The sequence below is a fragment of the Tachypleus tridentatus genome, chromosome 2 (assembly GCF_004210375.1).
Source record: "Tachypleus tridentatus isolate NWPU-2018 chromosome 2, ASM421037v1, whole genome shotgun sequence".
NCBI lineage: Eukaryota > Metazoa > Arthropoda > Merostomata > Xiphosura > Limulidae > Tachypleus > Tachypleus tridentatus.
This window is the reverse complement of record NC_134826.1, coordinates 74736187-74762999: the sequence shown is the minus strand read 5'-3', so window position 1 is coordinate 74762999 and position 26813 is coordinate 74736187. Positions and strand designations below refer to the sequence as shown.

Here is a 26813-nt window from a genome sequence, read left to right as displayed (position 1 = left end):
GGCTTGTAGCATGTGTAAAGAAAGAATTGCATATGGAGGACACCACTGTATAAGAATAGCTAATATTGTAAGAACAGGGAAGTACCTATTGGAAATATGAATTCAGTATAGGAAAATTATAACTTTAATTTTGTTTCATTTTTTGTTCTTTAACCTAGTACATTTGTAATTTTTATGTTTCTAGTTGCTTAGGTTAAAAATAATCTGATAATAAATAAAAAATAGAGATAAAAACTAGAAATTGGTTTTTATATTTGAAGACTGGTTCATTTGCTTGTATTCGAGAGACCACTTTCTTAACTTTTTTTCATTATATATTAGTTGTCCACAAAATCATTGATATTCCTTTTAAACATTTGTTTTATAGCACAAAATAAATATCAGGCTCTAGAATACAATGTTCAAAACTTACTACAATCTAAACTATAAATACTTTAAACAATTGTGTTTGTAGGAAAAAAACTGAATATGAGTATCTAATTACAGACATGAAAATGAAATGATATTAAAAGGAATCTTGAATTGAGGTGCTTTTCTTATTTTGGTCATAAAAAAATCCAGTAATAATGCTAGAGAGAGAGGCTTATTAACACTTTTATAAAAGATAATGTGTCACTTGTTTTTTTATATTTCTTTTAAGACTGTAGTTACTAAATTTACGTTGTGGCTTGTCAATATCTATAATATGTTTCTTTGCAAATTATATAATATAAGACTAGAAAGAAAATCTAAAATGAACAATTTTTAATTAAAACTACAAACTGTGTTTTGATACCAAGTTTATTAACATTTACATTTTTGAAATGTAACTTTTAAAGTTGATGTTGTATAGTTAACACTGAAGTGAACATAGGATTAAATAAATATGGTGTAGAGACAAAGGATGCAACTATTCAAAGGAGAGAGGTTTAAATGTGGATTAATTTGCTCAGCAGAGTGTTTAGGATAACAACAGGTTGTGAAGCCACAACCTAAGGTCAGTCAGGAACAGCATCTTCATCCACAAAGTGAAGGTTGTGTTGAGAAAGAGGGCCTTCTGACCAATAAAGCTGTTTACTGAAGTTAGACATATTTCTTGATATTATTAACAATATAGTGAATAAGTATGTGAAGTTTACAAAGACTCGCATACTACAAGTTTGGAAGCTTTCAACTAAATCACAGAATCATTAGCTAATTTTTATGAGAAAAATGTGCCGAGAAATTTGAAACATATTAATTCTGTTAAACTACAAAACTTCTGAGTTTTCTGATGCAACTGCAGTGTACATTGAAGGGTGTTTATTATGTACAGTGTATGATTGACCTTAAAGCTTTTTGCAGAAGCTAGTTAAAAAACAACAACTCCAGTATCCTGCAGTAATACATAACATTAGTCATTTGACTAAGATTACTCATAGTTAAAGAAACAGTTCCAAGGGATAGGAGCATTGTTTTCATAATGTTTGATTAACTTCCCATATAATTTAAAGACCAACTGTAAATTTTATTTAGTGTTAAATCTACTTCCTTTCTCAGGATTTCTCTACTTCAAATGGCTGTTTGGGATAGTGTTTACTTATTGGACATGATTCAGTTACATCAGTGTTTGATGCCAGAGCACTGGAAGTTGCTTATAGAAGATATATTTTGTAACAACAAGATTCTGAAGTTAGGTAATTTATTAAAAAAATATAGTTTTTCTTTGAACAGTATTGTAAATTGTCAAGTTATGAAAATAATTTGGTTTTTAGAAAAACTTTAAATTTTGGTAAGTTTGTGATGGAAAAAGTATTACTGTAAAATTATATATTATTTGAATTCAAGATAATTTTATGAAATTGTTTAACATTCAAAAGAAATGTGTTCAGAAAAGGATGGAAATGTATGATGTAAGGTAAATTATAAGTTTTTTTGTCATCTATGTGAGAAATTCTAGAGGATTTGCCTGGTTTTTTGTTATAAATTCTACAAATGCTAACTAGGTTTCTTGAGTAATTTCTTTCTTTCTTATTATTTGCAAGGTTATTCCATCAAGTCAGACCTACAGATGTTGACTAGATTTATTCCTAGTTATAAAGATCAACTGAAGAAGCTATCACAAGTAGTTGATTTAGGAAATGTATTTTCTAAGGTATGGATTCAAACATCTAACTGTTTTGAGTAAGAGATTATTTTAAAGGTATAACAGGAATTATTTTTATTTTAAAATGTTTTATGTGAAATAACATATTTAATGTTTCATATTAAGCTCAGATAATATGTGATCCAACCACTAATCTAATAGAAGTTTGTTTTTTATACTGATTTTAATATGTGATAAAAAATTATTGACTTTAAAAGTAATATCTCACTGTAGATTATAAATACTGCATGTTTTCACCAATTTTTTTATTTATATAACTGGTTTTTCACTCAAGAAATATCTACTAGTTTTCTGTAGTAATTAACCTGTTTACTCAATTAAATGTTGGTAATAGTGACTGATTAATTGTTTAAAAACGTTTTCTATAGTATTTAGTTTACTAAGTGGTTTCATTGTTATTAATTTTGATTTACTTGTGGTTTATAAAGCGTCCCAAAGTTTTCTATTGTAATTAATTTAGAAGTGTATTTTAGCATTGCTAATACACTATTATATATATAAGGTATAAATTTTTCGCTGTACTTGTTAAAATAACTTACTTCAGTATTAACAGGAGCGTTTAAGGTTTAACAAAAGTGGATACAAGTTACAACAACTGTAAGTAACTTAAAATAGTTCCTATGTATATATTGTTTTTATCACCTCTCAAAAAGATGGATGGATTTTGTCCTTAATAAAAAAATTGTAAATCTAGTGGGAAAAAAGGAATTCTTTTTTTTTTAAATATATTTTTTTTTCAGTTTCAGAAAGACCATCCAGAACTGGTGAAAGCATCTGAGCTCTGTTCTACTAAAAGAGATTCAAAAGGCTTGAGTGAACTTACAAGAATTATCTTAGGGCAGGCACTTAACAAAGATGAACAGTTTTCTGACTGGGAGAGGAGACCTCTTCGCTCAACTCAGATTATATATGCTGGTAAGTACATAAAAGTATTCGATATATTGGTGAAGCTGATGAATGTATGACTTCTAATGAGGAGAGTATTATCTTGGCAGGAGTTAATAAGACTATGTTAGAATTATTTTTCTTTCCAAAACAGTCTTGCCTTCTTTCACCCTAAGGCTATCTTGATCATGATTTGATTTCTAAACATTGTTAAAAAGATGTTTGCACCTAGCATACCAGTCATTTATGTCACATCAGTTTCACGCCCTTTCAGAACATGGGCTAATCATCTGACTACCGTCCACCAATCCTACTGTGTCATATATAATTTAGCATAACTATCTCTCTCTACTATTCCAGCACAATTTTTTATTTTCTCAGTCAGCATTAGAGTTTATTGACTGTGTTTTAATTTGCTCTGCTTGTGACTACTATGATTTTATTTGCAGTTTCTTGTCAGTTTTCAATTTTTGACTGTGGGATTTACTTTGTTTAATTTGTTTTGTTTTCACCAGTTTTACTTGAATTATGTTTTTTTAATATAAAATTGAATATTAATGTGCAGGTTGTGATATTCCTGTTAATTTATATTGCTAGCCCCCAGTGTGGTAGGTTGGTGATATCTGGTGAGGAAATTCAGACTACAATTCAAAGGGAGCTAGAAATTTATGTTTGGCTATCCTTTGTTTTTCTGTTTCCCTCTGAAGATGTTTCTGAGGAAAAATTTCATAAAGGGGAAGACAATTTAAGCATACTTTCCTTTCCCCTCATCCTTTTTTTTTATCAGTTACATAATGACAGTCAGGAGAGTTTCTTGTCCTTCATCTTAATTGGTTAGGTTGTCAAATTCTACGTTTCACCTTTAGTTCTTGATTTCTCTCTTACTTTTTTAGGTGATGTACCACATTCTCATTATTATGTTTTTCTTCCTCACCTGACAGTAGAGTTAATGCTCAGTAGTTTGCTGAACAATTATCCTCAGGGGTGTGTATGCTTTGTTGTGGGACCAATATTCCTTAACTTACCAAAGAGCCTCAGATCCTGTTTTGGACTCTCAATGTTTAGATCCCCTTCTTTTCCTGTGGGGCTCTTTTCTGGGGGATATGATTCATTTTAATCAGTCTCAGTTTTTGAGAATTTGTCTTGTTTTGACTTCCTGTTTATGAACCCTTCCCTCCTTACATTTGTTATCTCAAACCTGTCATTAATCATCCAGTCAATTTTATAATGAAATCAGGACCCTCTTGTGGTCCAACATGGCTCATTTGTCAATGTCTGCACTGTATTTCAACACCTGGTTGTTATGTTGTTGGAATTTACTGGGAAGGGATGCATTACTGTGCTGTGATCTTCATCATCACTTGTTTCTTTGTGAAATGGAATTTTTTCTAGACCTCTTACACAAAGTAACTATCAAATGGGTGGTGCTCACTCATCTAGGATTTTACTTCTGTCTCTTTGCTTTCTTTAAGAAGATAGGAAACTGGAGACCTATGACTTATTTGTACTAGCTGCACACATAACTGGAGATGTTTCACTTCACCATAAAGCCTTATTTCTCTCATCTGTGGGTTTATTTCCCAGGATGTTGAAGGACCAAATTAAATGTGAAAGATGTTTAGTTCCATTTTTTAATTGTTTCTGTGTCACATCCTTTTCTTTGTTTCTTCAACTTAATGTATGTTTTGTTGAGTGGTTCACTCTTTTGCTTGTCTCTTCCCATGCTTAATCAGTCACTCACACCCGCTTTCTTCTTCAAGAAGTTGCTTGGGTGGGATTTTTCATCAAGTTGGAGAAGAGTCCTCTCCTACTCTTACACAGTATTTCATTTATATGGGGTTCTCTTCAATTCCCATCTTAGCCAGACACAGCTTTCTCTACTTTAGCTTAGAGATATGGAGTGGGCAATGTTGAAGGTCCTACATTTTCTTTTTTTCACTGTATGAGAGGCTCTATATCTTTTGGAAACTTAGGTTTCCTTGGGAGTTCTCATTCTGTTGAGTTGGGCTAACATCCATTGTCTTTATTGGACTTTTTCTGACCATTGGAACTTTTCCCATGATCCATTCCATCTTCCTTTTTCATGGAATCATAGCTGTTCTCTCTTGATGGCTCAACAGGATATTGACCATGTGGGGATTTCTATTCTCCTACCCTGTCCGGTGTTTCATCTCTTTATGGATCGGGAGTAGGAGGCTTTCCTTATTTGTCTGGAGATTTCTGTTCATTAGTTGGTCAAGGAGGCTACTCTACATATCAGTATTTTGGAGCTATTGATTGTTCATTCATCTCTATTTCATTTCCTTCCACTTCTTAAGAAGAAATTCATTCTGACAATCCAACTGTTATCAGGGGGAAACAAGTCCAGATCTATATGTTTTTAGACTCTTGATCTCCTGTACTGGACCCACAACCACAACTGATGATCCTGGCACGTCATATTTCCAGAATTATGAATTTGGTGGCTGCCTTTTTGTCTTGACCCTAACAGGTTCAATGAGTGGTATCTTCACCATTCTGAGGTGTATTCTCAGCATGAAACATCACATATTGATGTGTTTGATCCACATCAGCATGCCAAACTATCCATCCCCAAGCTCTGGCAGTGGATGTGTTGAGTCAAGAATGGTGAGGTTTTCAGTGCCTACCCTCCAATCATACCATTTTATTCAGGGTCATTCCCATTATCTAGACCACTCTTTGTCCATTTCTTCTGGTTGCTCTGTATTGGCTCTGTATAGCCTTTTTTTACTCTGTCCTTTTCCTTACTGGAGCAACAGTCACCATCCTTACCTTTATCCTAGTCATTCCTCTGACAATCATGAGTGGACGTGTTTCTTCCTAATGTAACCAAACTCTATCTTCACATATAACTTTTGTCCAATCCCTTGTCTTAACCACGGGACTCACTCCTCATGTAGCATGTTTTCTTGCCCATACAATTCAACCTTTCTCCTTTTCTGCATACCGGAGACATTGGCCTATCTTCAGGTTTGGTTTATTCACTATAAAGTTTGCCCCTCCCATCATTTTGTTCCTTTTCTATCCCAATTCTTCACCTGTCTGTTTTTGTCCGTATCAACTGTGGCTAGTTATAAGGCTGCCCTGTTGATTACCTTCTATTTCGTCGTTTTCTGAAGAGGCTTCTCCTTCACAGTTCTTCCTTTACTTTTCTGTTCCTTTCATTTGGTTTGTCTACCTTGTCATTTTGTTCTATCAGATTGGAATTTCAGTGCTGTTCTTCATGCCCTATTTGATTCTCTATTTGAATCCATTGCAATGTGTTTTTTATACCAACTTTCCCTAAAGACCTATTTCTTCCTTCTCCTGGCTTCTTTTAATAATTAGGTCATCGTGTACCATTCCTCTTATTTACTTCTGTGTCTGGATCAGGTCTTCATTTCCAAGATCTTTGCCACTCTTGAAAATTGTATTGCTTTTTTTCCTATTTCTTAACCTCTATTTCCCATCTGTACTCAAGTTCTAATCCAAATCATTGTCTTTATTGTGTTTATTCCATATATTGTTATGTGACTTGTACTGCCTCTTTTTGTCATCTTCAATTTTATCTATTTGTTCCCTGTGATCTGTCTTTTGTTACCATCACTGGATAGGCCTGTCAATTCATCCAGCTGACATGTGTATGGGAAATAGCTGGTTGCAGAATATTTCCTTGCACCACATTTGTCAGTTAACTATGTCTTTAGCTGCTTGAATCTACAGACTTTTGGAAGATATCATTCAGGTGAGCCTACAGACATTTCCCAATATTTTCACAATCTGCACAGTCTAGGTTTTTTATATATATATAACTGTTCAATCATAATTGAATTAAATCTTTGCAGAGATGCCAACCATTATGATTTGAGCATAATCATTACGATTTTGGTGTGTACATTACGACTATATGCTCATTCAGACAAATATTACAACTTGTTGCAACTCCCAAATTATTATATATTATATAGTCCTACACAATAAAGTAATAAATTGTTCCCCCAGGGCTTGAAAGGGGTGAAAAGAAAATTTCCAGTGAGATACAAATAAATTTTGATAATAAATAGAAGACATAGTCCAAATGGCTACTTGCGATAATCATGTTTGTGCTTGAAATAATAAAATATATTTGCATCTCCGACGTCTACCAATAGTTTGAGTGCAGTGCTTCTCCATACTGGGTACATGGGGGAGTCCATAGTTACGCCATCAGTGCTTGTCAGCCAATTAGTACTCGTGTAGATGGGTATTTCTCGTTTTCTAAGTGGCATAGAAACACCAATGCGATTGTTCACGAGATGGAAAAAAAGAGGCCTCGTTCACCAGATTGTCTTGTTTCTGGCAAATCTGAAAGGACTAAAACTGTGAATCAAAAATTTAGGAAAGAGTATATATAGTACAAAATATCCAGTCATTGCATCAAAAGTCGGTGACAGTCATGCGTTTTGTACAGTTTGTCACATCGATTTTTCTGTGGTGCATGGCGGGATAAACGATTGTTCCAGACATACAAAATTGGCAACTCACCAACAAAAGGTTGAGGCAAAAACAAAAACGATGCAGATAACGACATTTATGAGTAAGAATTCAGAATCTGAAACCATAAATGCAGAAGTAATGTTCATGCAATTCATCGTTGCTCATAATTTACCCCTAGCTGTAGCTGATCATGCAGGACATCTATTCAGAAAAATGTTCCCAGACTGAGATAGCGAAAAAAGATGGCTGTACTAGAACCAAAACTACAGCCATTGTACAAATGTGTCATAAACATGATATAAACTAGTCCTTACACAAAGGCTTTTTCTGCTTACTGTTTGTGCATGTTCAATGTTGTTTACCAGTATGTTTGTTACTCTGAATTAAATAAAAGACATAATTTCAAAAGAATTTTTTAAATTTATTTATTAAATACACAAAACACAGTCATAAATGAGCAATCTATAGTAGTAATAAATAATAATAGTTATATTAATAATATAATAATAAACAGCTTAGAGACATTGGTCAGGCCTAGTAGCCACAAATGCTAATGGGATCTGTCTACAATCATTACGTTCAGTCATTTGAAATAGTTGGCATCTCTGCCATTTGGATATAACCTTAGATGTCAATGTATATTAAGTAGTAGGGAAGGAATTGCAAATCACAGTTTATACATCAGAAAACTGGTATACAACTTCAATATATATATATACACACACACACACACACACATGTATTAAACAGTTGGTATATAACTTCTATATATATTAAACCTGGAATATATTTTCAGATGTCAGTACATGTTAAATAAATAGAAATGTAAATGTCAGTATTTGTGTATGCTAAACAGTTGGTATATAACTTCAGATGTCAGGATATATGTAAGAGCAGACATATAATTGGAAATGTGAGTATATTTTAAATAATGGGGAAGCACTCATGGATTTCTGTGTGATTGGACTGTTGAAACCGTAATTGTCATTCATTAGGCAGATTATAGGAAGCAGACAAAGGAGATATGATGTGCTTTAAATTTTAGTCTCATGATGGAACCTTTTACAGTGGAAGCTACTCTGCAAGGTTATTTTTACTGTCTTGAGGTACAACACAGTGGCATGGAATGTAATGACATTGTGAGGCTTCATAGTAATTTTAATCTAATGTTAAACCTCTGTGTATGACGTTCTAAAGTAAACTCTGGTGTATGTATTGTGCTTGTCTCTCATCAAGCTTGTGTTAAATGCCTTTTTTCTATATCATACAGCTCATACTTCAAATAATTTTTGATTACTTTGTTATGAATACTAAATTTGTGTTATAAAAGCTGTGGAAGAAAGTGTTTGTGAAATTAAAGTTGTCTTTGTTTTTAGCTTTGGATGCTTTCTGTCTACTTCAAATCTATGAAGAACTTTATAACAGAGCTTTGTCTCTCTGCCTCAATATTGATGATCTTATACAAAATGTGATTGATCACCCAAATTTTACATCCAAACCAAAACGGGAGAAATCGCCAAAGAAAAAGAGCAGGCCAAAACCTGTAGGTTCTTATCTTTCATTTGTTTGCAATTCTTTATTTAAAAATGTTTATTAAAATTTTCTTTAATTATGTATTTTTGGAACAATGTAACAAGTATTACTAGTTTCACATTCTTCACATTAAAAACGTAGTAAATTCTCTTATGTATTTCATGTCATAATTTAAAAATATGTAATATAACCTTTTATTATCTCCTGATTCAGTACTTAAAAATTTGCAATAGTACCTTTATTAATTTTATGGAAATGGGGATGGGTAGAAAGCACTAACAGATGAGCAAACAACTTTTCAACCTTCTTCGGCATTGTCAGGTTTACAAACAAAGAAAGAGGTAACTGACTGATAGCTGACCACATGTTTGAAGGGGGTTGTATAACTGAGTGTAGGAATGTAGAGGGCCTGCTTAGATGTTTGATTATATTTGTTAATATAGGTATAAAGGTGTTCCTTTGCATTGATTTATTTTGGGCTTGAGTTGTTGTATAAGTAAAGCTTCTTTAATTTTGTGTTTGTTTATGTTTGTTTCTTTATTTATTATTTGAGTGTTTTCTATGGTTATGTTGTGTTTAATTGACTTGCAGTGTTCGAAAACGTGTGAAAGTGACTTTTTATGTTCTTTGAACATGGTTTCCATTTTTCTACTTGTCTCTCCAATATAGAAGTTGTGGCAGTTATCACATTGTATTTTGTAAATAATGTTGGTGTGGTGTTTGTCAGTGTAGTTTTCATGTAGTATAGACCTTAGTTTTGTGCCTGGTTTTTGAATAAATTTGGTATTAACTGGAATGTCATATTTTGTTACTAGTTCTTGCCAAATGTTGATTATTTTTCTGCTGATGTCTGGAATATATGGTATGCAGCTGTGTATGGTTTTGTGATTTTTAAACATTATTTATAAAATACAATGTGATAACTGCCAGGACTTCTATATTGGAGAAACAAGTAGAAAAATGGAAACAAGATATAAAGAACACAAAAAGTCACCTTTACATGTTTTCGAAAACTGCAAATCAAATAAACACAACATAACCTTAGAAAACACTCAAATACTAAATGAAGAAACAAACAAAAATAAACACAGAATTAAAGAAGCATTACTTGTACAACAACTCAAGCCCAAAATAAACCAATTCAAAGGAACACCTTTATACCTATATTAATAAATATAATCTAACATCTAAACACGCCCTCTACATTCCTACACCAAATTGCACAACTGTCTTCAAACTTGTGGTTAGCTACCAGTCAATAACCCTTTCTTTCTTTGTGAACCTGATGATGACCAAAGAAGGTTGAAACGTTCTCTTCTCTGTTTGTGCTTTCTCTACCCATACCAGCCGTTTTTAAATATATAATTTTCTCATCATCACAGATTACTTGTGATATGTTTATATTGGATGGCTCATTAATTGCTAAAATGTATTTAGTAGGTAACTCATTACTCTGTAAAATGTTTATAGTGGGTGCCTTATTACTTGGTAAAATGGTTATAGTGGGTGGTTCATTACTTGGTAAAATGGTTATAGTGGGTGGTTCATTACTTGGTAAAATGTTTATAGTGGATAGCTCATTACTTTGTAAAATGTTTATAGTGGACAGCTCATTACTTTGTAAAATGTTTATAGTGGACAGCTCATTACTTTGTAAAATGTTTATAGTGGACAGCTCATTACTTTGTAAAATGGTTATAGTGGGTGGCTCAGTAATTGGTAAAATATTTTTAGTTAGTGGCTTGTTACTTTGTAAAATGTTTATAGTGGGCAGCTCATTACTTGGTAAAATGTTTATAGTGGGAAGCTGATTTGCTTGGTAAAATGTTTATAGTGGGCAGCTCATTACTTGGTAAAATGTTTATAGTTGCTCATTAATTGGTAAAATGGTTATAGTGGACAGCTCATTACTTTGTAAAATGTTTATAGTGGGTGGTTCGTTACTTCGTAAAATGTTTACAGTGGGCAACTTATTACTTGATAAAATGTTTATAGTTAGTTGCTCATAAATTGGTAAAATGTTTATAGTTAGTGGCTCATGAATTGGTACAATGTTTATAGTTAGTGGTTCATTACTTGGTAAAATGTTTATATTTGGTTGTTTGTTACTTGGTAAAGTGTGTATAGTGGGCAGCTCATTACTATGTAAAATGTTTATAGTTGGCAGCTCATTACTTGGTAAAATGTTTATAGTTAGTGGGTCATTACTTGGTAAAATGTTTATAATTACTGGCTCATTACTTGGTGAAATGCTTATAATTACTGGCTCGTTACTTGGTAAAATGTTTATATTTGGTTGTTCGTTACTTGGTAAAGTGTGTATAGTGGGCAGCTCATTACTGTGTAAAATATTTATAGTGGGCAGCCTATTTTAATATATGTGTGGTGAGTGGCCCATTACTTGGTAAAATGTTTATAGCTATATGAAGATATTTAATTTATCTTTTCATCAACTGCAGGAAGACCAAATTTAGTAGAATGGAATTATTTCTTTCTCATCATTTTCTGTGTGGTACTGGAGCCTGTGTAACTGATACATTGGTTTGACTTTAATGTGTCATAATTTCTAAAGAATTCCAGCCATATTTTAGGCATTAAAAGTAATAACAGTTAGATATTCTTGAATAAAAGGTTTTTGAGCAAACTAATTGTTTTTTTAAGAAATTTAAAATCAGTATGTAATGTTTTCATGTATTGTTGTAGGAATTATTCCTTTTATGCTGGAATGTAAGTTAGTATAGGTTCTCATTTCACTCATTTTCAGAGATACAAATGTTGATAAGTTATTGTATATGTTAACATCCATGTTTGTTTTAATTTTATGTATACTGTTAGGCTTGTTCTTTCTAAAGTGTGAAAAAACTATTTGTGATATGTAATATCTGGTCTATTTGAATACCAGACTGTCATATAATTAAAGTTTGAAAGTTGTGTAATTTTGTTGAATGGACATTCTAATAGTTTAAATGTTGTAAGAATCATACTAGATTTAAACTATGCAGATATCTGCTTTTGAATTGAAGTACACACTTTACATTTCATGAAACTGATCATTGTATTCTGAATAGACATTGCAGTTCTAAGACATAACCTGCAAGTGTCTGTTGTTACACATTCAGTGTACATTACATTGCCTTCTAGAGATGGACATTATATGTAAGCGTGTCTTGATATGTTTATAGAATGTCAAGCCAACTTGTTGTTCAGAACCTGAAATTCCTTTTGAATTGGCCTTCCCAGCTATGAAAGCCAGAGACTTCAAGGTAGTTGTGGACACTATGCTACAGGGCCTAGGTCGAAACCTTCAGATTTGTGGTGTGGACACTGTGATACTTGAAAATTCTGATGATCATGACAAGGCAGCTAAAGTATGTTTTTCTTTTATTAAATTTAAATGAACATGTATTTAAAACTTGTGAACATTGTTACTATGTTTTTCAGTGAACTGCTTGAAAGCCATTATTTTCTTATTTGATCAAAAAGTTAATATGAGAGCTCACTATAAAAATGTTGCCTTTAAAATAAATCAAAGACGTATATTTGTATTATTTGTATGTTTTCCACAAAAGAATAGTAAATTATCTTTCTAGTTATCTAGTTCAATTAGAAGAAAAGAAACTGTCACTATAGTGAGCTATTTTATTAAGACAAATGTAGTTGATAAACTGAAAAGTTTATCCCCATTTAGTTTTAGTTTCTGTTCTGAGAAATCTACTTACAACAATTTGGTATCTGTATAAAGTGTGTTCTAGCAACTGAAATCTCAAACAAGAGAACATGAATTCAGTTATTATAAGCCTCAGGTGCCCATTGAATCTTAGAACTAGTGACAGTAGGGTATGTATTGTGAGAGAAATTGATTACTCTGGTTCTAACAACTGAAAAACATTGAATGAGGATTTGTGAACCTTTCATTAGAAGTCTTTAATACAATGAATCTGAGAACTAGCATCAACAGGGTATGACTCTCCCTCAAAAATAAAAAAGAGGGGGTGTGTTAACCCCTTTTAAAAAAACAGTTCTGAACCTGCAGTGAATCTTAAAACAAAGCACATATGAGAAAATCATGTTGCAACTGAATTATTGCATTAAAGCTGGAAAATAGAATGATAGAAAGAGTTTCAGAATTGAAGGTAAGACTTGCATGACTTACGATATGATATAATTAATACCATGAAGTACTATTCGGTATGTTAGCAATGTGTAATATCATTGTTCAATATCATGCAGTGCTATATTAAATAAGGGTAATATTATGAAGTAAAACTTGACATGGTTATCATTGTGTTGTATCATTTAGTTAATATTGTAAATGTAGAGGAATCTAAGAAAAATAATATTTTGCACCCTACTATTCTTTTGATTTATAACATAAGTTGAACAACTCTTTGTTAAATTTCCTTGTGTAGTAAAATTATGTTAATGTTTAAACAGTCATAGTAGTAAACTTATACAACTTTTGAATATATCACTATAATGCTTGTCAAACAATTTCTAGCACAAATTTTCAACTTAACGCTATTCACATCTATAAAATAAGACACAAAGAGTTGTAACAATGTACAACTGAAAAAACCTAAACAATAGATAAACATAGTTTTAATTTTTTGTGTTGTACAAAATTTTAACAAAAGCATGAGCTCCAGTTCATTTTGTTCTGCTGATAGGTGAATGTCTACAACCCAGAGTTGTGCTGATTGGTAAATGTTTAAAAACTGATGTTGTATTGATAGGTGAATGTCTAATGACCAGAATTGTGTTGACAGGTGACTTTCTAAAAACTGGAGTTGTTATGATAGGTGAACATCTAAAATCCACAGTTGTGCTGATAGGTGAACGTCTAAAATCTACAGTTGTGTTGATACATAAATGTCTAATAACCAGAGTTATGCTGATAGGTAAATGTCTAATAACACTATGTAACACAAAATTTGTTCCTGGATAGAATGTGTTATTTCTTAATTGCTTATGTTGTAAAAATACAGAAAATTGCCATTATTCCTTTCAAACTTCACTTTTGTGTAATGTAACTTAGAAATTAATCTATTTTCTGTGTAAAAACAGGTAAATTTGCACATTTTTGTTTACATAAGTTCTGAACAAAACAACATATGAATCAAGATTTACATGTATTTATACTAAAAAATGAACAAAAATGTTTAGAAGTGAGTAGTATTTTGAGATTTGCGATTGTAATGTAAATTACTTTCACGTATCAGTCCCCAAATATAGTCTCCCATCATGTTTTAATCATATGCTCCCTGGTAGCAGTGTTCAAAGTCCAGTATATCTTGGTGGAAATACTTGCCTTGCTCCTCTGAGTATGCTCCCATGTTCTCCTTGAATTTATCAAGATAAGCATTAAGGATTTGGATTTTCAGGGACATTCTGCAGCCCATTTTGCCGTAGTTCTTCATTAGAGCCCTAGCCAGTTTCACATAATTTTTTGTTTTGTGTTTGCCCAAGAAGCCCCAAACCACTGCAACAAATCTGCTCCAAGCTTTTTTTTCCATTCTACTGAGCTTCTTGGGGAATTTTGTGCACTCCGGGATCTTCTTTATTTGTGGTCCAGCAAAGATGCCACCTTTGACCTTTGTCTCAGACAGCTTAGGGAAGAAGTCTTCCCTCCAATGCACATAAAATTGGGTCTTATGAAACAATTTGTTACAGCTCTTGATAAGGAGTCTGCAGCCTTCAAGTACTTTCAAGACTCCTTATCAAGAGCTGTGACAAATTGTTTCATAAGACCCAATTTTATGTGCAATGGTGGGAACACCTTCTGGAGGTCCACTAGTTGTTTACACTAAACATTATGCCTTCTCACAGAGAACTCGGTCTATTGTGATAAATTGACCATATACATAACAGAATGCATCTGGAGGATGCTTGCAATTTCTTGATGCCATCTCTGATAAAATCAGGTAGGTTTATGTGTTCACTTAGGCAGCTAGAACTAAACTGAAGTGGTGACTGGTGAGCCCCTGTATATATATTACTATGGAAAGTTCTAGAAAATTCTAAAATGTTCTTGAAAACTCTTGTAACTTCTACATCATTCTAGAAAGTTCTTGTAAGTTCGAGAAAAATCTCTGTCAGCTACTCAGCACTGAATTTACCTGGAATGTTCTGGAAAATGGGTGAATTTGAAATTTTTATTACCCAGGTCACAAAAGCAAAGTTTGAAGAGAAAAATAGGCCTTTCCATTTACTTTAGGCATAAGCAATTGGGAAATAACACTTTCTACCCAGGAACAAGAAAAAGTAAAAATTTTATTGCATAGTGTAATCAGAGTTGTGTTGATAGGTGAATGTTTAAAAGCTGTAGTTGCATTGATAGGTTAATTTCTAAAAACTAGAGTTGTTATGATAGGTGAATGTCTCACAACTATTGTTGTGCTGATAGGTGAATGTCTCACAACCATTGTTGTGCTGATAGGTGAACTGGAATTGTTCTGATAGGTGAACCACAGCTATTGTTGCTGATAGGTGAATATCTAAAACTGGATATTGTGCTGATAGGTGAATTTCTCAAAGCTGGAATTGTTATGATAGGTGAATATCTCACAGACCAATATTGTGCTGATAGGTGAATTTCTAAAAACTGGAATTGTTATGATAGGTGAATGTCTCACAGCTAGTGTTGTACTGATAGGTGAATGTTTGAAACCCAGAGTTGTGCTGATAGGTGAATGTCTAAAACCCAGAGCTCTGCTGATAGGTAAATCTCTAATAATCAGAGTTCTGCTGATAGTTAAATGTTTAAAAACTGGAGTTATACTGATATATGAATGTCTGAAAACTAGCATTTTGCTGATGAGTAAATGTATAAAAACCAGGATTGTGCTGATGGGTGAATGTATAAAAACTGGGGTTGTACTGATAGGCAAACATTTAAAAACTGAGATTGTACTGATAGGCAAACATTTAAAAACAAGAGTTGTACTGATAGGTGAACTTTAAAAACTAATAAATGAATGTCTAAAAACCAGAGTTATACTGGTAGATGAATGTTTAAAAATTGGTGTTGTGGTGATAGGTAAATTTCTAAAAACTGGATTTGTAATGATAGGCAAATGTCTAACCACCAGAGTTGTGCTGATAGGTGAATGTCTGAAAACAAGAATTTTACTGCTGGGTGAATGTCTAAAACCCAGAGTTGTGCTGATATATGAATGTCTAGAAACCAGAGTTGTACCAATATATGAATGTCCAGAAACCAAAGTTGTGCTGACAGGCAAACATTTAAAAACAAGAGTTGTACTGATAGGTGAAATTTAAAAACTGGAGTTGTACTGATAGGTGAAATTTAAAAACTGGAGTTATACTCATAAGTGAATGTTTAAAAACTGATTTTTTTTTCAGGACAGTAATTTTTATTTTGTTTTACTGCTGCTGTTCACAAGAGCTGAAATGTTTATAAAAACAAATTTAGTAGATGCAAGGTAAAATAATTTGTTGTTGATGCTAGATTGCCCAACGTGAGGATCGATGTATTTTAACAAGTGGTACTCCATATGCGATGGTGAGTTTTTGCTTTTCTTTTTTTTCTGATGAAAAGTTATTTTCTTAACACATATGACAGTCTTTTTTTTTAACCTTCATATCATTTGGATGTTGAGGGTGATTATTCTATTTGATTCTTTTGTGACAGGTCAAGGGTCATGTCTTCACATTTGTTGATTTGCATTCAAATTTTTATTTAACTACTATTTTATGAATTTGTGTCAATACGTTTGGTATCAGATTGTAGATTAAAATTCAAATTTTGATAGTATATACAAGTTAATTTAAAAGTAAATACTAAAAGATCACCTTAAATATTTCTTTTCTTTTCATGCGATTTGTTGAATGTAGCACTGGTTAAAATTAGGTGTTTGTGATGTCACAAAAATACTAAGTGTATAGTTTTGTACAAATTTGTCTGCTGCTAGTACAGCAGTAAGTCTACGGATTTACAATGCTAAAATGAGGGGTTTGATTCCCCTCAGTGGACTCGGCAGGTTCTTACCAATACTGTAGCTAGAATAAGAAATAACATCCTGTCTTTTTATTTCGCTGAGATAAGGCTTATGTTCTGAATCAAACACAATGGCCCTTATTAACCTCTTTTCATTTTTCAAAATGGTTCCTTATATACAATTACTTCAGTATAAGACATGTAAATAGCCAGTCAGTAGTTTTCTTAGCCATTTTAATGTGTTAAAAGGCTACCATTTCCTTTTAAATCAAGATTTCAAGGAGGTAGGTTTTGTCTTTTAGTCTTCTCAGAGATTCATATTTTTCGAGACTTAAATACAATGTAGTTATTAAGCTTGATAAGTTTTAGTGGAATTCTACGGTATTGATATAATTTATTATTTATTTGGTTATTCAACTCTGTGTGTGTGTATACATAAACCTTAAATAAAGTTGAAAACAAATTTCATTTCTTATCCTTCATGTGTGAAATTTTAAAAGGTTTGGCAAACTGTGTTGGGCAGCAACCAAGTTCAAAGGTTGAAGCTAGAAGAGATAATTGTTTGCTTTACTTCTTTTTGTATATTTAAAAAAAATAAGTTTAATAACTAAATAGTAATGGTCCAAATACATATAATGTACAATAACTGAAATGTGACTAGTTATTACAAAAATACTAATCCACTAAAGTTCAGCAAAGACAGGGTCACTTTGTAAAGACTAAAGGTTAGTTTTATATTATTTTATACAGTAACATGAGTGCACACATATTGAGTCAATATATGTTATGTTATCCAGGCATGACTGGAAGGTCAGTATAATAATAATATAAATATATAACATTATGAGACTTAAGCTATTAAACTAAATGTTTGTGTTTTTATGTTATAATTTATAGTCATTTAAGCATGAAAAAAAACAACATAATTTATATTTACTTCCTAATTTGTTTATGTTTACAAGGGCATTCAAACTGACAGACCCCACATAGTTATGATAGAGAAAATAACAAACAACATACAAAATATTACTGAAAACAAATGTTTGAAATGTATTTAAGAGGTTTTAGAGATTACACAAATAATATTTGAAATTTTTGGGATGAAGACTTTTTTTTTTAAACATAACATGAAAGTACTTGGACTATTAATGAAACAGACAAATCTTTAATAACAATACTTCATTAAAAGTATGATTTTTGTTTACAAAGAACAGTTTAAAAAACAGCAAGAGATTCTATATCAAAAAACAACACTCAAATACCATGAATCAAAACTGATATAAATTAAAGAGAAATCACAGATGTTATGCTGATTAAAACCTTCTTTAACCCTCTTGCTACAGTCTTGGCCAAGTTGATGACTGAATATTTAACCATCGGTTTCCATTGTACATCTTTTAATGTACTTTTGTTTATCTTCATGAAATTTTACAAGCTTTCAGTTAATGGTACAAGTCTTTTGCATACAAAAATCTAATTTTTAACTACATATTTTTAATATACAGAGTTAGTGTGTTGACTGTTCTGAGTTAAAAAATTTTAAGATTAGAAATTTGAAACCACCTGTATATATGTCAAGAATTTTGTTTCAATGAACTTTATATTTTGTTTGTATTTTCACATCATAACTCTATGCATTGAATCAATTTGACTGATTTCATAACCACCATAAAAAATACAAAATGGATCTAAATTACCATTTTTTTCTTTCTAGAATGGCTGCAGATTGTAACAGGAAACTATATTTGTTTATCCTAAGTAGCTCAAAAAAGTATACACATGTCTATACTTAACTTTTATTGTTTTGTTGACATTTGACTTATGTATAACTGTTAATATCATTGCACAAGTTGTAAAATCCTTGATGAATGTGTGGCTCAAGTTACTTTATTTAATCATGTAATGCATAAACTGCTCATGAACATACCTCGTGAAGAACTATTATTTTCATGATTTAATCTTATCTGACTTAATAATTACCTAATTTTCACATTTCTTTTAGTTTTATAATAATGAATATAATGAAAAACAAAAAAGTGGTACATACCTTATGAAGAGTTGTTAATATTATTTTTCATGATTTAACCTTATCTGACCTAATAATTGACTAACTTTCACATTTTGTTTAATTTTATAATAATGAAAAACAAAGAAAAACGTGGTACATACCCTTGTCCTTTTGTTTTATGCTGTTAACTGTTGATGAAAATTAAGGTTAATTATGTATACTTAAGGTATTAGTTTATTAATTTTTTTTAATTAAATAATGCACTTCTGGACACAGGATAATAACATGCACAAAACAAGCAATGTTCTTAATCATTGTAACTTATCTGGCTTTCTAACTGTGTGATAAGTCTTTAAAAATTTAGCCAAGCTAGTTGGTGTGAACACCAATAGAAATGTTCCAACTGATGTGAAATAGACAATACGCTTTACAGGAAACAACATAACACATCATTTGGAAGATTAAACTTTGGATTTCTGTTGGTTATAAATATTATAAAAAGTCAGAGAGAACTGTTCGAAATTTGTGAAAGAGAGAATGTAACAGTTAGGCATAGCAAGTGGGTTTGGTTTGTTTTAATTTATGGTGCCATAAACAAATAAAATTAAAGGCTATGAAAATTATGTTTTGCTTTAGTAATGTCTATATTATAATGAGTAGTTTACATTAAGTTCCATACATTTTAGAGGGCTGATAAATAAATTAGAGAAGAGGGAAGATCTAGATTTCAACTATCAGGGAGATTGAGTGTTTTTCAGTATATTTCCTTATAAAATTAAGAACTTAGAACATATAGAATATTGAAATTTCATTTATTATGTGTATTTTGATACCAGTTGTATACAATGATGAAGTAATTTATTAAATTTTGAATGTAACTCAATAAAAATGTTGTGAAGTGCACTTTGACCTACTCTTAACGAGAGAGCAAAACAGAACTCCTGGAACTCTTCTATCTACCAATTGTAACCCATAAAACTCCATTCTGTGTGTTTTGATATATTTTTGAAATAATCTCATGTTAAATATTTACTATTGAATATGTTCAATGTAAATAGTTGTTACACTACATAATAAACTTGTAATTGTTTTAATCATATATTACATGAAATTGACCTGCCCATTGAAAAGTTGCAGTTTTAACTGCATAAAAGAACATTTCCACTCTAGAGTAGATTATGGTATCAAATTTGTGCTATTTATTAATATGTTACAAAAGTAGTAATATTGACTGTTTTGATATTTTTAAGATGTGGTTTTAGATCTCTAGTTAAAATTAATAAAACACAAAGCTTATCTCTGTTCTGAAATTTTTTTATTTTTGTAAGAAACGGTTTTTTAAATGCACTGATCTTCAAAATCATGACATTTACTTGTAGTAATGGGTCTGCATCTTAGAATTTTCAATAAGCTTTAAATAGTTAGACTAGATATATTTGTTAAGAATAAAGACTTATGTGGGATTAGTGGCATAGAAACAGTATGTCAGTTTGCCATCATTTATTTTATATATGAATTCTCAGTGTATAATTTTGATTTGTAGCAATATAAGTCTTTGAAAACATTGTCATTTGAAACTACTTATATTCCAGTTTGAAAGTGAAAACTATAAACTGTATAAACTAACTGTGTCAATTACTTTTTCAGCTGAAGAATCATGTTCCTCCAGGCATGTGCTTTAATGTGCCTTGTGACTCAACAGCAAAGGAACAAGCAGAAATTGTTTTAAATACTACAACATCCAAGTTACAGAAGATGATTTGTTTACTCGGTGTCCAGTCAGTGTTTCTCTTTTATTCTAGTGCCAGTGATAGATAAGTAATTTAGTTAGTTGATAAGCATCTTAAGTGTAATGCAAAGGTGATATTGAAAATAAACAATTGTGAGTTATCATATAATGAACACCATACTGTTATGTATGAGTAGTTTAGTGAGTCACATCTCACTATTAACTGAAATATCTCTAAATTTAGTTTGTTGACTTATTTTCATAACCAAGTTAGTGGCATAATTCTTGTGATTGACCAAAATACAAAGATTACAAGACAACTTGTTATCATTGCCCACTTGTTTAGATAACATACAGAAACTGACCAGATGTTAAGTAGGTTAAAAGTATTGTAATGAGATTTAAACTAAAGAATTTTTGTATCTTAGTGGTTTTCACAGCCTAATACCTAGTAGTGGATTTTCCAGTACTGAGGCCCAAACTACAAGCTCTTTGTAGTGGTGTTTACAGCCTGATGCTGGACTTATTAGTACTGAGATCCAAACTTCAGGCTCACCATGCCTTTACATTTGACAATCACAATTGTAATTTTTCTGTGCTTAGCTTTTTTGACTATTCAATAACAGGTAACCTTTATGGGTTTTTGAATGGCAATACCTGATGAACCTTCCATACAATAATCATCAATATATCTATCATAAGGCAGAAATGTTGTTCAGTTTGAACATTTAGCAGAAAGATATTGTATTACAGTAACCATAAAATATTAAAGTGTGTAAAATTTGAAGAAATGCACTTTTATTGATTGCTTATAACTGAATAGCTTTGGAAGGTTTTTATTTGATTCTTTGTATGTGTTAAACACCACTAGTTTCTTTAAATCAAATTTTAGTACATCTGGAACAACACTGTAATACATTATCTTTAGTTATCGTAATATCATTGTAGTTATTATAAAATATATTGTAGATACTGTAATACCATTGTAGATACTATTAACAGATTATTGTTATTGTAATACTTTATATATTACTGTAATATATTTTAGTCGCTGTAAAATTATATAGATTCTGGAAGACTATTTATTTTGATATATTGTCGTCACCATAAGACTGCTGTAGTTACTTTAATACTTTCTGGTTATTGTAATACTTTATAATTACTGTATTACTTTATAATTGTTGTAATGCACCTTAGTTACAGTAATACTTTGTCTTTAGTGTAATAGATTTTGGTTTTTTATAATACTTTCTAAATGCTGTATTACACCATGGTTGACATAACATCTTACAGTTACTTTAGTAATGCTACTAAATTTTGTGCACCATGAAGAGTTATTAACTCATGCATTGTCATGTAAATTCCTGTATTGTTTATTCTAATAGCAAGAAGGTGACACATCCTTCTGTGTAAGAACTTCATTAGCATGTGAACAAAAGCTCAGTTTCCTTCTGGCAGTGCTTTCTTCAAGTATTTTTATCATCAGAGATAAATGAATTTATGCACTTATTGTTTTCACCTTTAATATTCATTATTTAGCCTTTTTTTTTACTGAATTTTTTAAATTTTCTGACAGAAAGATACTAAATTTGAGCTGTTTAGTTGGAACATTCATTTGAATTATCTTCATTTTGATTTTCTTTTAATCAGAATCATACTTTAGGGATGCATGTCTTGTCTTTTCCCATTGTTTAATCCAACTGAAGAGGTTTGTTCATTATCAAGGCCATTGTTAGTCCTATGAAACATAGCTCTACCTGGTTTATTTTTGTTTTTCCTGATAAGATAAAAAGAAAAGAGACAATCACAAAATCAGTTTTTCATCATTTAATTGTATTAATGGTAATGCTAGTAAGGTACAGTTGCTCTTCATTGTACAAAGAAGAGAAGAATCTTTCTGAAATATATTTTCAGTTAAGAAAATTGTTAAATTAAAACACTGTTTACTCTAATACATTGTAGTTAGTGTAATACTTTGTAGATACTTTAATATAATGCAAGTTTCATTTGTAGGTCTGCAATGGAAATAAATATGTTTATATTCCTTCAAATGATCTCTATAACATGTGGCTCCATCATCAGAGTGTTCCTTGTCCAGTGCTAATTAATGAGGAAGAAATACATGAATACAGTGGAGGCTTTATTAACCTAGACAGTGCAGTAATAGACAGTGGTGTTAGAATACAGCTTGACTGTCTTGCAGAATCTGTATTTGACAGACTGGCCCTGTTTTACGTGTGTAAAAGTTGTGGAAAAGTATACTGGGATGGATCTCACCATGATCGCATAAAACAGACATGGTCAAAACTTCTAGTTGATGAAGTATGGATGTTTTAAACAGTTTATTGAATTAGTAATGTGTAATTAAGATGTATCTGAACAGTTCATGTACAACTAACTTTAAAATGTTTAAAGATGGCTTGAATGGGTAATGAAGAAAATATTATTACAAGTTTAACTCAGTAACAAACATGTAATGTTTCAACAAGGTTTTATCAACATCGGGTACACAATATACATACAAACAGGAATGTATATGTGTCTGTTTGTGAATATATATTATAGGTTGAAAAGGTCACATGACCAGAGGTTGTTTAACAGCTTAGAGAATTTATGTTGGTTTAGCATAGGATGTGTTTTGTTCAGTTAAGATTACTTCCATCAATTTCCATTTGCTGATGTTTGTTTGGCTCTTTATTTGAAATTAAAATGTTTTTAATCGATATAATATTCTGAGTATCAGTGGTGGTTTAAACATAGGATGGTTTTATACTTGTTTAAGCCATCTTAAAAATTTATTGTCTTGTTATCAAACTCAACTGCAAAAAGAATAATAAAATTATGAAGTGTAAACATTGTAAATAATGGCAGGAAGTCTACAGAAGAAGTGTAGGTGTTTAAGTCTTTCACCCATGCAGCTTTACCACAGTGAAGAACTAAGAACAGGATGCTGTTCATGCAACATTAGTACAAATTGATTTATTTTACCAACTCAGTTTTTTTTTTGGTATTTTTTAAAATTCTTACAGAAAGTGAATAAATTATTCTTTTTAAATGCTTACATATTTGGAAAAAAATAGTTTTACTCAGTTAATAATTCATTAAAAAATGTTAACAGAGTTTCATAGATGTTATATTTGTAGAGTTATATAATGCTTTTGGTCTATTGGAATTCTAAGCTGGTTCTCTTGAATGTTTAGCAGATATATCTTATGTTTTGAGTTTGTTTATTATTTTAGAAAATGTATTTTTTTAAAGTTAATTATAAAAGCTGAATTAAATCATAATTTGATATTAAATGCTTTTTGGAGTTTGTGTACTCATTATTTTTTCATGCTATACACTAGTTGAGGCTCTCTTCCTCTTATAAAAAACAAACAGATTATTTATGTTCAACTACTGTATATATTATGAACAGATCTCTCACTAGCTGTTTCTTTGTCCATAGTTATTGTGATTAAACATACTGTGGCCCTGTTAGCTAACATTCTGTAAGGTCTGTACTACTGTGTATTTTAGGATTACATTTGTTATTAACTATTTCTTTGTTCGTAGTGGTTGTTGTTAGACATACTGTACGCCTGTTAACTAACATTCTCTATGGTCTGTACTACTGTGTATCTTGGGGTTACATTTGTTATTAACTATTTCTTTGGCCATAGTTGTAATGGATGATACTGTAGACTTCTATGCTATCATTTTTTAAGATTTACAAAATAACCAAAAATAAAAATTTGTTATAGCATCAAAATGTACATCTTATAGTTAAAACTAGGAACAATGCATGGTAAATTATAATAGTTGTTTAATATATTTTTTTAAATATTTGTAGTATAGTTAGTTTTTCTCATCCTTGTCTATTTTAGTTTAATACTAAGGATGTAATAAGATCATTCCAAAGTTATCAGTTGTGCAGGAACAACACAAGCTATATAAATTGTTGATTTTCATTTATTATTAATCATCTTGTTTCTACTTCTATTGCTGTAGTGGGTATGGTTGTTCTTGACATTCGTACATGCTATGAATGGTTAAACTGTTCAAAAATTGTGAGAAGTATTTTTAACTTGTCATATATGGTTTGCTTAATTACTTCCAGAACATCCAAAACTTTGAAACTAACCAGTATGGACAACCTGTTAAGGAGATTGAATTGTCAACAACTGTATCATCTCAAGTTGGTAAAGATAAAGATAAAAAAGTTGCCAAATCTAGCTGTGACCCAGGCCAACAGAATGAAAAGAAAAAAGAAATACCTATTGTTTCTGAGTTTCTAGATGAAGATGATGATATGTGGGATTCAGAACATGAAGTGTATTTGTGTAGTTAAAATAATGAGCAAGTTTTTTGGAAATTTCTTTGTAGGTCAGAGATCTTTGTGTCATGTCAAATGCCAAACTGTGAAGCGAAATCATTAGAAACAAATTGTTCTGTGTACACTTGTTAACGTGGGCCAATTAAAACTGAATAAACTGTTCTCATGAAGATTTTTCACGTTAGTCCGTTAAACACAACATACACTGTCCTTGAGTAGGTTTGCTCACTTTGGTTCTTTAAAACACAACAATGTGCAGTTGAAAAGACTAGTAATGAACTGTCCTTGTAGTTCATTAGATGTGTACAGTTACAAAGCCTGGCCTTTACAGTTCTTCTGATTTTCTAGTTGTCAGGTATAGTAATGAGCAGTTCTTATAGTTCATGAAGTATCCCACAATTTTTTTTACTAGAATGGTATTATTTCATTTAGTAAGTGTTAAGTTACTATAGTTTTCTTGTAGCTAACTGAGTATCTAGTTATCAAGTCTAGCACAGTAGATTTCTTTAATTCATTAATGTCCAGTTGACGTGTATAGTATTATTACCATTAATGTGGTTTACTAAGTGCCCAGTTTAAAGTCCATAACTCTACTGTCTGTCTGGTTCACTTATATACAGTTGCTATGTCTCTTTCTTTCTTTACAAAAACTCACACGCTGTTTGTTCTTGAAGTACGTAGTTTTCTCTGTCAAGTTCAGTACGTTTGCTACCATTCTAGTTTCTTGTGTATGTAATTAACAACCTTATTTCTACATTATTTTAGTAAAGCAACACATTGTATTGTTTGTACTATGTCTAATTGTCATTTCATGTTCAGCTCCGACTAGTACATTAGATGTTTGTGCATCCTGTTGTTTGTTTTTATTTGATCGGTTATATGAAGTACATCTCGGAGCAGTGTGTAGCATGTTCCTGGGGAAGAAAAATTTATATTTCCTTGGAGTGTTGCCACTTTTGGTTTCTAGTGTTTTCCCGTCATTTTTGACGGGCTTTAACGCTAGTATATTTATAAACTGTCATAGTTCTGGAGAAAGGTCTATGCAAGTGCCCCGACTGTTTTCAAAGACATAAAATGTTTTTAAAACCCCATAAGCCGATCACTTTCAAAAGTGCTCGAATTATGGCATTTTTATTTATTTATTTCAAGATTTCATGAACCTACGTGTCTATAGCATCATGAATAAAATGTTTTGTTAGCCTATAACATTTTTATTGATTGTTCTGCATACTGAAACAAAAGGGAATTTGTTTGAAAGAGCACAGAATGAAGTCTTGAGAGTAATGTACTTACAAGTAAGAAGTATTACCTTTGTGTTACTACCGCAGTTTTCATCTCTTTTTCTCATACAGTATTTCATCTTTTGATTGTCCATTCCCATTTTATTTGAATTTAATCGTTAAGATAAATAACTCTAAATTTTCTGTTTTGCTGCTATATAAATACCTCTCAAAGATGGTGTTCCCAGGACCAAATCACGCAGGGCATTGTGTGTGTGACATCACACCATCCACGTGAAGCTTGTTAGGATCCGATAAAGAAAGACGGAAGGTTCCTATAATCGAAGACACGGAAGTGCATTCTCGTTACATCATAGCCTTTTAAAAAAAGGTTAAAGTTAATGCGAATCTGAGCTTAAAGCTTAAAAGCCTTTGTTAAAGCAGACTGAATATACAGGTGTCTGTAGGGTAGAGGATGACTTTTCCTCAGAAGAAAAATAAGTGTGTTTGGACGTGTAGTTTTTCCAGAGACATCAATGTTTAGCATGTTTACTCCGTTTTGTCT

At 31.5% G+C, this 26813-nt stretch overlaps 1 protein-coding gene across 12 annotated transcripts in view; it reads left to right on the top strand.

Moving 5' to 3' along the window:
- LOC143244252 (exonuclease mut-7 homolog) overlaps positions 1-25198 on the top strand; it is a 68267-nt gene extending 43069 nt beyond the window's left edge. For 9 of the 12 annotated variants that reach the window (XM_076488576.1, XM_076488580.1, XM_076488578.1 and 6 more), the window contains exons 11-18: positions 1519-1655; positions 2004-2113; positions 2866-3040; positions 8863-9029; positions 12202-12387; positions 16488-16541; positions 20632-20762; positions 24813-25198. In XM_076488576.1, coding sequence (XP_076344691.1) covers positions 1519-1655; positions 2004-2113; positions 2866-3040; positions 8863-9029; positions 12202-12387; positions 16488-16541; positions 20632-20762; positions 24813-24990 — 1138 coding nt within the window. In that variant the 3' untranslated portion in view covers positions 24991-25198. Of the gene's footprint in view, positions 1-1518; positions 1656-2003; positions 2114-2865; positions 3041-8862; positions 9030-12201; positions 12388-16487; positions 16542-20631; positions 20763-22726; positions 23036-24812 lie in introns of all 12 variants that reach the window. The other 3 variants (XR_013024988.1, XR_013024987.1, XR_013024989.1) reach the window with 1 other exon arrangement.
- Positions 25199-26813: the final 1615 nt, after the last annotated feature.